The 12,298-nt window shown below is 38.8% G+C and overlaps 1 protein-coding gene across 2 annotated transcripts in view; it reads right to left on the bottom strand.

Moving 5' to 3' along the window:
• NSUN3 (NOP2/Sun RNA methyltransferase 3) overlaps window positions 1-12,298 on the bottom strand; it is a 60,830-nt gene that overhangs the window by 43,413 nt on the left and 5,119 nt on the right. For both annotated transcript variants that reach the window (XM_029940665.1, XM_029940664.1), the window contains exon 3: window positions 5,504-5,847. In XM_029940665.1, coding sequence (XP_029796525.1) covers window positions 5,504-5,847 — 344 coding nt within the window. The remainder of the gene's footprint in view (window positions 1-5,503; window positions 5,848-12,298) is intronic.

Genomic DNA, 12,298 nt, shown 5'->3' with positions numbered 1-12,298 from the left:
GTTTTTCATTAAATTACAGCTTTTGTCGAGGTTCTTAATTCAGCCGTTTTCAAACAACTCTTTTTTCAAATATAGCTTTATGTTGTATTATTGTTTGGCCTAGATGTAAGTTTTATTTTAAACATCTTAGATTAGCTAAACTTTTTTTAAATAGGTAATATAAGACACCAAAAACCAAGTTTCATACACACACACACACACACCCATGTACACACACATATGTATAACCATGACTTCCTACATTGAAACAACTAACTTAAAGCTTAAATTGTCAAAAATAAACCAAATCTTGGTATTTTTTCATCTAAGCAGAAAAGGAGGTGAATTTAACAAATACTTGAAAAAGGCATTAGGCTTTACATCTATACATGGTAGCCTTCATCAATGGAAAGAAACTGAAGCTGAAAGTTTCAAAAAAAAATTTTTTTTACTGTTTTTATTTATTTTAGAGAGAAAGAGAGAGACAGCATGAGCAGGGGAGGGTCAGAGACAGAGGGAGACACAGAATCTGAAGCAGGCTCCAGGCTCTGAGCTAGCTGTCAGCACAGAGCCTGATGTGGGGCTCGAACCCACGAACCGTGAGATCATGACATGAGTCGAAGTCAGACGCTTAACCGACTGAGCCACCCAGGCACCCCGGAAGCTGACAGTTTCATTTAATTAATTTATTCTGGTGCAACTAACTTGAAAAAAAAAAAAAAACATTCTGCCTATTTTCAGTTCTGTTAACTATTCCTTGCTGCCATAAGCCTTAATTATGATTATCTGAGGAATTATATGTTCCTCTCAATGCAAATATTGGAATAATAATATTGACCATATACTATAAGTGCTATGAAAGCTAATGATAAGGTTCTCTGAGATATCTGAAAGATTTGTTACGAATTCACAAAAGAACAAAATGGTAGCAACAAATTTGTTAAAACGAGGTTGACAACAGACTAAAATACACTTGAAATACAACTGTGTCAAGACTCTGGTTTATGAAGTACTTGTTGCGGAATGGGTATGGTGCCTATAAGCTACAGACACAAAGGTGAGAACCTCCACTAGCCTCAAGAAGCTGTCGAATGGAGGGCGCTGGACAAGGTCAGCAGTTGAGTGACATCAGGAGGCCTGAAAACAGAGCCAGGTGCACATTCCTGAAAACCTGCCACTCTCCTAGGACAACTCAGGTAAACTTCTCTTAGTCTTGGTTTCATCTTTAAAATGGGGATAGTATGGGGCACCTGGGGGGCTCAGTCAGATAATGTCCAACTTCCTCTCAGGTCATGATCTCAAGGTTCATGGGTTTGAACCCCATATCAGACGTGCTGACAGCTCAGAGCCTAGAGCCTGCTTCAGATTCTGTGTCTCCCTCTCTCTCTGCCCCTCCCCGACTTGTGTTCCATCTCTCTCTCTCTCTCTCTCTCTCTCTCTCTCAAAACTAAACATTAAAAAAATATTTTAAGTTAAAATTAAAATAAAATGGGGATAATAGTGCACAACTAATGTTAGTAAGGCTAAATAAGATCATGTATATCAGAGATAGTCACACTGTGTTCATCAGAGCAATAGGATTTCATAAATATATGTATACAAAAACTTTGATTTATGCAGTACAATTAATACAGTCCTTAGCACATAATAAGTATTCCAAAATGCTTTAACTACTAACAAAATAAAAAGTGCACCTAAGGCAGGGAGTTCTGGAAGGCTTTCTAAGAAAGTTGATTCCTGAATGAAAATCTGATGAAAAAGCAAGCAGGGGAGGAAGTAGAGGAAAGTGGTATCTGTAGGGTGTGCAAAAAGCCTGGAGGCCTAAAAGAAAGCAGGAAGCAGAATAAAAGCAATTCAGTAAAGATAGGAGCCTTTCTCATCTTCTCTACCCCCAAAGGCTAACTTAGATGGCAAAAAGGTACTACTGACAGTAAAGATAATTTGATGGAAGGATAGAGCCCTCAGCCAGAAAGTTGATGAAGCCTCTCCACCAAGCTGGACACTCTTAGTATGTTAACGCCTTCCTATTTAGAATCAGAATTGTTTGCTCTTTTTCTACCAAGGCCAGGACATAACAAAGGCTGTGTTGACAGAAAATAAAAACAACAACAACAAAACAATGGGACAATCCACCACTGTGCTAACAGGTGGGAGCAGCTGGACCAAAAGAGAAGTACACTAATTTCTTTAATCATCCTAAAATATGAGCTTTTTTATCATTCAAAGCTGTGAGCCTCTTGGCCCAGAATAAAGGCCAGTGCTGATCTAAAGAAATTCATTGTATAAATGCACATTTAGTTGCAGCCATCATTTTAGGTTTTGCTTTTAAAAGCTTATTTTAGTATTGCTTCTGCACTCCAATTTCAAGCACTGGAGCTAACCTAATTTGAGCTTTGAGCATCAGCATGAAGACATCTGCACTTCTTACTAAACCATTATCATTAGGCCTACTTAGATGAAAAGCTACTTTCCTTGGAACACTGCCTGTAGTTCATTGCCCTTGATGTAAGAAAAGGAAGATGCTTCTCCATTTCAAACTCCTAGAATATATCAGTTTCCATTCAGATTCCTAATCAAGTCACCTTCCCTATCATAAGTATGTAAAATATTTATAGCCTACTAATAAGGATAATTTAGGATTAAAATGGAACCCAAATTTGACATTTCTCTTCTATTTTTTTTTACAATACTTAAAATTCTATATTCAAAATTTATAACAGCCAAAATAAGAATATTGTCAAAAGAACACAAAAAGAGTAAAAGTAAAAATATTCCTTATAACATGATTCCATAAACTTTCAGGTCATAAATATTATATTTATTTTAAAAATAATAGGGGCGTCTGGGTAGCTCAGTCGGTTAAGCCTCCGACTTCGGCTCAGGTCAGATCTAACGTTCATGGGTTCAAGCCCTGTGTCAGGCTCTGTGCTGACAGCTAGCTCAGAGCCTGGAGCCTGCTTCTGGTTCTGTGTCTCCTTCTCTCTCTGCTCCTCCCCCTCTCATGCTCTGTCTCTCTCTGTATCAAAAATAAATAAAACATTTATAACAATATAAAAAATAAAAAATAAAAATAATAAAATAACCTTACAAAATGATCTCTTTTGTTGTGATTTCTTTGAATTTTTTAAAACATTTATTTATTATTGAGAAACAAAGAGACAGAGCATGAGCAGGGGAGGGGCAGAGAGAGAGGGAGACACAATTTCTGAAGCAGGCTCCAGGCTCTGAGCTGTCAGCACAGAACCCGATGCAGGGCTCAAACCCACAAGCAGTGAGATCATGACCTGAACTGAAGTCGGATGCTCAACTGACTGAGCCACCCAGGTGCCTCATGTGATTTTTTTACATTAAAAAATAGAGCAAGTTTCAATAATGGAGGGTTAACACAATTCGAAAGCACAGCATGTTTTCTCCTAAACACATACTCATACCAATGACTAGTACAACTGGATTCACAGTTCTCATATTAAGTTTCTGAAAGCTATTTCAACAGGGAATGCTCTCAAAGGAAGACATAAATTAGTCTTCAAACTGGAATATGTATGCCCTAGGGATATATAACAACTTTCTATGGGATAATGAAGCTTCCATAGTTCTAAAAGAATCGATTTTCAGGGGTGCCTGGGGGTGGCTCAGTCTGTTCAGCAGTTTGCATCTGACTCTTGATTTCAGTGCAGGTCATGATCTCACACTGTGAGACTGAACCCCGCTTCAGGCTCTGTGCTGACAATGTGTGAGGCCTGCTTGGGATTGTCTCTCCCATTCCTGCCCCCAAGCCCTCACCCCACCCCACTCCAGCTCGTGTGCACCCTCTCTCTTTCTCTCATAATAATAAACTTTAAAAAAAGAAAAAGAATCAATTTCAGATCATCAGTTTCCTACAGGAGAACACCTCTGAGACCCACGCATCTCCTTTCACAACAACCCTTCACCAATCTTCTAACTGAGGACCATGCTTCCCACCCATCCAGAATCTTATTACCACAAACTGTGTCAGGGTGTAGAAACTTTCAAAGCACCAAACATAGGCAGCTAAACACATGGGTACCTAGGCTGAGAAAGTAAATGAGTTAAACAATGAGGCAATGTAGCCTTTTATAACTGAGATGGTTGTAATCCTTTACCTTCAACAAAATCAAAAGCGGACCCAAAGTGCTCGCCTAGCAGATCATTAAAATAATGCTTTATGAAAAATATCTATGTGATCTGGGGTCGTAACTCAAGAGTTTAAAGAGTTTGGTTAAATTACTCTAACACATTTCCCACCATTTCCATCATCTTACATCTATGAACAAAGGCATTTAGGTTTATAAAAACAAACACATCAACACCAAACAAAACTGATGCTGAATCCTGTCTTCTCAAACTGTAAGTAATATTTATCCAGGAAAATCCAAAATAATTTTTTTGAAACAGTCTCATCATCTAATTAAGAAATAATTTAGGGGGTGCTGGGGTGGCTCAGTCGGTTGAGCGTCTGGCTTCAGCTGAGGTCATGATCTCACAGTTTGTGGGTTCGAGCCCCGCATCGGGCTCTTGCTGACAGCTAGCTCAGAGCCTGGACCCTGTCTTCCGATTCTGTTTCCCTCTCTCTGTGACCCTCCCCTGCTCACACTGTCTCTCTCTCTCTCTCTCTCTCTCTCTCTCATACTCTCAAAAAATAAATAAAACATTAAAAAAAGAAATAATTTATGATAAATGTTCACTTATTACTTTTAATATTTATAAAAATGTACATTTACATACATTTCATAATTTTTGTACTAATAATAGTAATCAGTTAGTCCCAAAGAACTTTTAAAATCTGTTAAAATGCATGGTCTAATACCATCCCCATTTATCACATGTAGCTATAAGTCCCTTAAAAAGTATAGTAGGTAGTTCAAATTGAAATGTGCTTTAAAATACCCACTGTGAAGACTTTGTAAGAAAATTAGAATGCAAAATACTTCATTAATAACTTTTAATTTGATTGCGTGTTGAAATAATATTTTGGATGTACTGGGCTACAAGGTATTACTAAAGGTAATCTCAACTGTTTCTTTCTACCTTTTTTTAATGAGTACTTAAAAATGTAAAATTTTATATGCACTTCGCACTATATTTCTATTGGACAGAACTGTCTTATGACCTTATAAACAATGATACGAAAAATGATTGTAAATGTGTATATTTTTGTTGCTTAAAAGTATGACAAGATATCAATACAAGACTCTCAAGTATAAAAGTAACAATAAAATAAAAACTATTTGTCATTGGCTTATCAGGATTCATATTATCTGACAGATCTGTGTTTATAAAATGCTGCACTTGTGTTCAAAATTATCTGCGAGTATTTAGCTGGGAAAAAAATGCTATTACGTTGATTTCCTCAGCTAAAACTTCCATTCCTCTACAGACTGTCCTGATTTTCAGGCTTCCAAAGTCTGCAAACTAAATCTTACACTTGTCTCCATATACGTTCAGTATCTGGTAATACATGGCTATATCGGAGCTGTCAACTACTGGACGAAGAGCACACTACCTGGATAAGCACACTGCAGCAGAGCGATCGACTTGCCCCCAGGAGCAGCACACAGATCCAGAACCTTCTCCCCATCTCTTAACTCCAGAGCCAATACTGGGAGAAGAGAAGCAGCATTCAGGAGATAGTATTTTTTTAGATTTCCAATTTGGTGTCTTTCTGAAGGCATTCTTTCTGGAGTTCTGCTAAGGTAACACTTCAATGATTTAGGATAGTAGGGCAAAGATCCTCGAAAGAGTGTGTGATAGCCCTTTAAATTTAAATCTTTTTCCAGTTCAAAAGAATAATTGAATCGGTTAAGAAGGATAGCATATTGCCAACATGATGGAGTTATTAGTATATCCCTAGAAACAGAAAAAGAAAAACAAATTAATATTAATATTATACATGCCAATATAATTTTGTATTACTGATCTAGTGAATGGGGTCGTGGTCTATACTTACCTGTGATTTTTCTCAGAGTCAGGATTATTACTGTTGACTTCGCCCTTTTGCCTCTGGCTATGATATGGCTCAACCTACTGCTGTTATGATCCTGCCTTTATTTAAAACCTTGGCATTTTATTCATCATAGACTTGCTTTCGTTTGTATCAGTTGTGCCCATTAAGGTATCATTTATTTTGATTACTGAGTTTTGGGAGCCCCTGAAATTCTGCATCAGAGAGGAATACCTCAACTGCCTCAGCCTAGTCCCCTCCTGGAGAACATCTTGCCCAAACCACATGGCCTGTTTTTACATACCTCTGAACACATCAAATAGATGTCAGTCTATCACTCTTCGCACAAGGAAGTGTTTTTCATAAAGACCAAATTTAAAACCTGAGACTTAGTATTGGAAGGAAAAGTACTATCATTAAAGAGTGTTTAAAGGAGTGCTCCTCTCATGAAAGAAAAGTATGGAAAACTAACTACAGTCAACTCTATTGTAACAGAATTAATGAGGCACTCAGTGGCTCAGATGATACAAAACCAAAGATGATCTAAAAATCACTACGGATTGATAGTGCCACCCCACTCACACACTCACACACACACACACACACACACACACACACACACACTTCCACAAGCAGATTCACCTTCCTAATTTCTTATTCAGTCCAACAGCTAGATCTCTTAACAGTCACAAGCTCAACTGACAGATGATACAGCAGGAATATTTAATTTATTTACAAGCTGACCTTTCTAGCTGAGTTATTTGGGAGCCTCATTAACCATGGTCAATTAAATAAATTCCAGCTGCTACTCACGCTGGAGTTGCCTATGTGAGAAATGGCTGGATTGAAATGTAACACCTGCGACTGGACCGGCGCCAGGTGAATTTCAATCGGGGGCTAATATGTGAACCTGCTTTCTCCTTCACTGCCTCTTCCGATGATGGTGTTCATCGTAGGGCCCAGCGTATCAGTTTTAGGAATTCTAGACAGCCTTTTTTTAAGAACGTGCTTTGCAAACTTTAGCATGCAAATAGTGGCCATAGAGACTCCTGAGCCCTCCCCAGGACTTTCTGATTCAGTAGGTCGGAGCTGGGGCCTGAGAATTTGCATTTCTAGCAAGCTCTCCAGGGATAATGCTGCTGCTAATCCACAGGGCCATACTTTGGGAATCACTGCATTAAAACGGATTCAAAAGGGAAATCTGTGAATATCGTTGCTGTAACTTTTACTTCAGTACATCCTAATCTTAACCCTCTAAACTGGATGAAAATCTACTCACGATTTTGAACCACATAGCAACAGAGAAATAATGGTCAGAAACATAATGAATACAGACTGGAGGGGCTTGACTGACATCATGTGTCCACCCCCTTAGCTAACAAAGGTAGGTTACTTTCAATTGGTTAACATCTGACAGAGCAAATCTCTTTTTTTCCTTATGAATTTCCAAAGTGATTTTAAAATGTTTATTCTTTTGGATGAACTTCAAAATCAGTTTGTCAGTTAATAACATAAATTATCTGTGAGGATAGATAGAAACCTTAACTAGGATTATATTAAATGCACTAAATTTGGGAAGAATTAACACTCAAGTTAGTCTCCAAGCCAGACTATGTTTCTCCATTTAGTCACATTTTCTTTCAAATCCTTTAGTATTAAGGTTATTGATCTTTATATTTCCTTTAACCTCAATGGATACAAAAGGATAGTTAGTAAACTAGTTATGTAAAAATAACACTAGTTATTTTTACATATTATACAGTTATGTTAAATCTTGAAGGATGAGGAGGAATTAGCCACAGGACAAAATGAGAAAGGAAGTTCAAGGGCAAAGGCAATAGCACAAGCTCAGGCACAGAAATATGAAGAACAGTCCATTTGGGAATTAATAGTCTAGGGGCGCTTGGGTAGATCAGCGGGATGAGTGGCCCACTTCAGCTCAAGATCTCACAGTTTGCGATTTCAAACCCTGCATCAGGCTCACTGCTGTCCGCACAGAGCCAGCTTAGGCTCCTCTGTCCTCTCTGCTCCTTCTCCTCAGGCTCTCTCTCTATTAAAAAACAAAGTAGTCTAGCGTGGTTTATGGAAGATTATATATGAGTCAGGTACAATATAAAATTTTAAAATTTCACCCTACATGTGATGGGAAGTTATTGAAGGACTCTAGGGGAGAGAGCCTCATTGGATTTAAAAATACACACTTATGGCAAAATGAGGAAAGAAATCTTCAGAAATTGTCCTCATTCTTTAACAACTATATAAAATAAGAACTTAGAACAAATAAATTTTCTGATTCCTCCTAACATAGACCCAGCCCTACTGACCTACCTGAATTTCCTGGAACAAGTTTTCTTTAGCCTTTACCAGTCTCAGGATAAACTGTTCCCTCTGCCTAGAATGACCTGCCCTGGAGCCTGGCTGACTCCCCTACTCTCTACTGAGGGGATGGTTAGGATTAATCTCCCCAGGGAAGCCTTTCTACCCACAGCCCAACTCACCTGCCCCACCTCACCCTGATACTAATAATAAACATTACTGATCATATACTTATAATATGCATTTGCTTGCTTACCCCATTTAATTATCACTACTGTGAAGAGGAGCTATGACCCTCATTTTAGAAGTTAGGTAACTAAAACTTTCAGAAATTCGGCAACTTACCCAAAGTTACATCACTATCACGCAGACGTTCCTGATTCAACAATATGGCTGACTTTAAAGTCTAATAGTGTGAGGGGGCACCTGGGTGGCTCAGGTAGTTAAGCGTCCAACTTCGGCTCAGGTCATGATCTCACAATTCGTGGGTTCAAGCCCCACATCAGCCTCTGTGTCGACAGCTCAGAGCCTGGAGCCTGTTTTGGATTTTGTGTGTGTGTGTGTGTGTGTGTGTGTGTGTGTGTGTGTGTCTCTCTCTCTCTCTCTCTCTCTCCCTCTCTCTGCCCCTCCCCGTCTCATGCTCTGTCTCTTAAAAATAAACAAACATTTAAAAAAAGAAAAAAAGTCTAACAGTGTGAGATCCTGGTACTGTAGCTTTAGAGGCAAAGAATTTGCACCCAACCCTCCCCTAGTGTCAGTGCCCTAGCCTCCCAACACTTTTAACACTGGGGATGCACACCCTGATGCGCACTGCCCTGCGGACCTGACACGGGACCACTTGAAGAAGGGGCGGCTCGGGCTGGTGCTTCCTAGCCCTGAGAAAGCAAAACTTCCTATTAATGTGGATCTCACCTCCCCCTGCACCCAATTCCCAATGATGTGCCCTCCCTCCAGCACGGGCACGTGCACATGTGTGCACCCTCACCCACACGCACTCTCCAGTGCCTGCGCTCCTGGAATGATGCCTCTGAGGCTCGCATGCCAATGGCTACTCAAGTCCAGAGCTCCGACTGGATGGGCAAGAAGTCCAGCAAACAGTGGAGGGAGTGGACATTAGAGGACTCAAGAAGACATTCTCCACCCTCAAGACTGATGAGGAGTCTGAAGCCGTTCCACCTACTGGCCTTCAATGACAGAATTTCAAGTACATCGGCAGCCAGATGAACTGGGATCCACTAGATCAGGGACCTGCAAATGTTTTGCTAGTAGCTCCAACTGATACCATTTTGAAAAACACTATGTACCCTCTGGCACATTTTAAGTTGACATCAAAATCTTCCCCATATGTTTAAGAATGTAATTCCCAGCATACTATAAAAATTGACATTTTAAAATTTAAATTATACCACTTTTTAAAATGTATCCAATGGAACCTAAGTACCGGAGTGATTTTGAAACCCATTTGTCCACTTAAAAACTCATGAACTGACTCTTCTTAAACAGGTGAAAATTTTACAGTTCCTTTTTCTATTTACATTCTACTTCCCCATATAACTTTATCCTAACACATTTTTGTGCTTGAAATCTTTTATTGCTGTATTGTACTCTCTGCTACACACACACACACACACACACACACACACACACACACACGTATATATACTAAATTTGTTTTCCTTGTGGCCTAAATCTCTAAGTGTTAAAATGGAAACTTGTTAAGGTTATCATTACAAAACTGATGAAAATAACCTATTAGTGATTTGATAATTATTAAACATAAACAGAAAAAGTGAAGGATGCCTGGGTGGTTCATTTGGTTAAACATCCAAGTCTTCATGTTGGCTCAAATCATACCTCACGGTTTGTGAGTTCTTGCCCCACAAAAGGCTCTGGGACAGACAGCATGTGGCCTACTTGAAATTCTCTCTTCCTCTCTCTCTCTCTGCCACTACTCCGCTTGTGCATGTGCATGATCTCTCTCTCTCTCTCTCTCTCTCTTTCTCCCTCCCCCTCTCAAAATAAACAAACTAAAAAAAAAAGGAAGTGATAGGAATGGACATCAATGAAATGAGCTTCACCTACCTCCATATATCCAGAGAGGAATATTTTCTAGTGCTATACTGAGTCAGGGTTCAAACCAATTTTATTCCGATTTTGTTTTTACAAAGGTTGATAAAAACCTTCACTTAAATAAGTGGGTGGGAATTTAATATGTTTTCTATAGCAATGTCTCTCTTTTTGACTACAATTTTTTTCTGAGTTATTTCCCCAAATTATTTAATGACCTATCTTCAAAAATACTTTCAATGATCTGTTAATTGACAACTCAATTGGAGTTTTGTTAAAGCAAACCTTGGAAACCACCTGACCTGTCAAAGATTTGTTAGTCGTTAGTCATTAGTCATTTACTTTCTAAACTCTTAACAATGACATTCCAATAGTCTCTGGCATGTGGAGGTGTTGACACACTGGAGAAATGCAAGGGGCAAGAGTCAGGATGGTTAAAGTATGTCCTTTTTTTTTTTTTTTTTTTACAAAGCAGGACAAAGACAGCAACAGAAAGACAGGCTTGGAGAGGAGAGTAAGTACTCTCTGAGGGTAAACAGAGTAATTTTCTGCAAAAGCATACATGAAAACCGAGTATCTAGAAGTTGATTACTCTAACTTTCCTGTGCCCAAATATCCCTTGAAAATTACATATTATTTTATTTGGACATTATTTGATGATATTTTCATTCAACTTTTCTGTGATTTTTTTCTTACCATTCTATTCTCCATTCTACCTTCCCTATCTAAGGATGAGGATGAAAAATCATTATCTAGGTATTGCTAAGCACAATTGGGATAACCCTGCTGATTACAAAACCAGTTAAAATTTTATGGTTAAAAAAATGAAAATCCCTTTCATGGGCTGCCTGGGTGGCTCGGTCAGTTAAGCACCGGGCCCTCGACTTCAGCTCAGGCCATGATCTCACCATTGGTAAGATGATCCCCATCTCAGGCTGACAGTGCAGAGCCTGCTTGGGATTCTCTCTTCCCCTCTCTCTGCCCCTGCCCTCCACACACGTGCACATGTGTTCTTTCTCAAAATAAATAAATATTTTGAACATTAAAAAAAGAAAACCCCTTTTGTTTTATTAGTATTGGTATCCACTAGAGGGTGCTCACTACACCATTTTAAAAGTGTGGTTCAGAAGAGAATCCAACAATCATGTAAGAGCACCTAAGTATGTTTGAGACTTTTACTTTTATTCTTCAGAGATTCTAATGACGAGCTGACCTCCTCCTAAGCTTCTTGCCATTGTTTCCTTAGTGTCTCTCAGAAAAGGGCAATCTACATCCATATTTGTTATCCACAGTACCTCAGATAAGACGCTCTGAGTGAAGGTTTGTGTTTCTGGTAGAGAAAAACAAAAGGCTGAAAATGCTGTACACACACTCTCTTCTGTCAGGAGGCGCGTGCACACACTCCCAGGGCTGACATTCCAGGCCCTTCAGAGCAGCACACTTGGCAGAGGAAAAGGCATGGGTTTTAAAATCACAGGCCTGAACTGGCCATTAAAATTGGTACTTCCTAACTTCTGAATTTTAAAGGGGCTAAAATCTACTATTTCACAGGAATTTGCACAAATTAAAGTTGAATACTTGTGTAAAGCCAACATAAGGGGAAAAACAGAAAGACAAACACTAGTTCATTTCTGTTTTCCCCAACCATCCCACTCCGTCCCCTTCATAGATTCTGGTGATGAAATCTGGTTATATAATATCTTTTCACTCTATATGTGAATTATGTGAGCTCTGGATGAGAGTCTCTGAGTGAGACACTAATGAGAAGAGTGCCTAAATAAAATATATATATTATATAAAATATATTTACATGCAAATATATTATATAATAATATATGTAAATTATATAATAACTTAACTGAGGTTCTTTTGTTTTGCTTTCCACAAAGTGCACACAAAATCTCCAAAGTTCATATAAAGATTTCGAAGTAATCCTCTCCTCATATATATATATGGGATACAAAGATGGGTTTT

Source organism: Suricata suricatta, chromosome 5 (assembly GCF_006229205.1).
Source record: "Suricata suricatta isolate VVHF042 chromosome 5, meerkat_22Aug2017_6uvM2_HiC, whole genome shotgun sequence".
NCBI classification, from domain to species: Eukaryota; Metazoa; Chordata; class Mammalia; order Carnivora; family Herpestidae; genus Suricata; species Suricata suricatta.
This window is presented reverse-complemented; position numbering and strand designations above follow the sequence as displayed.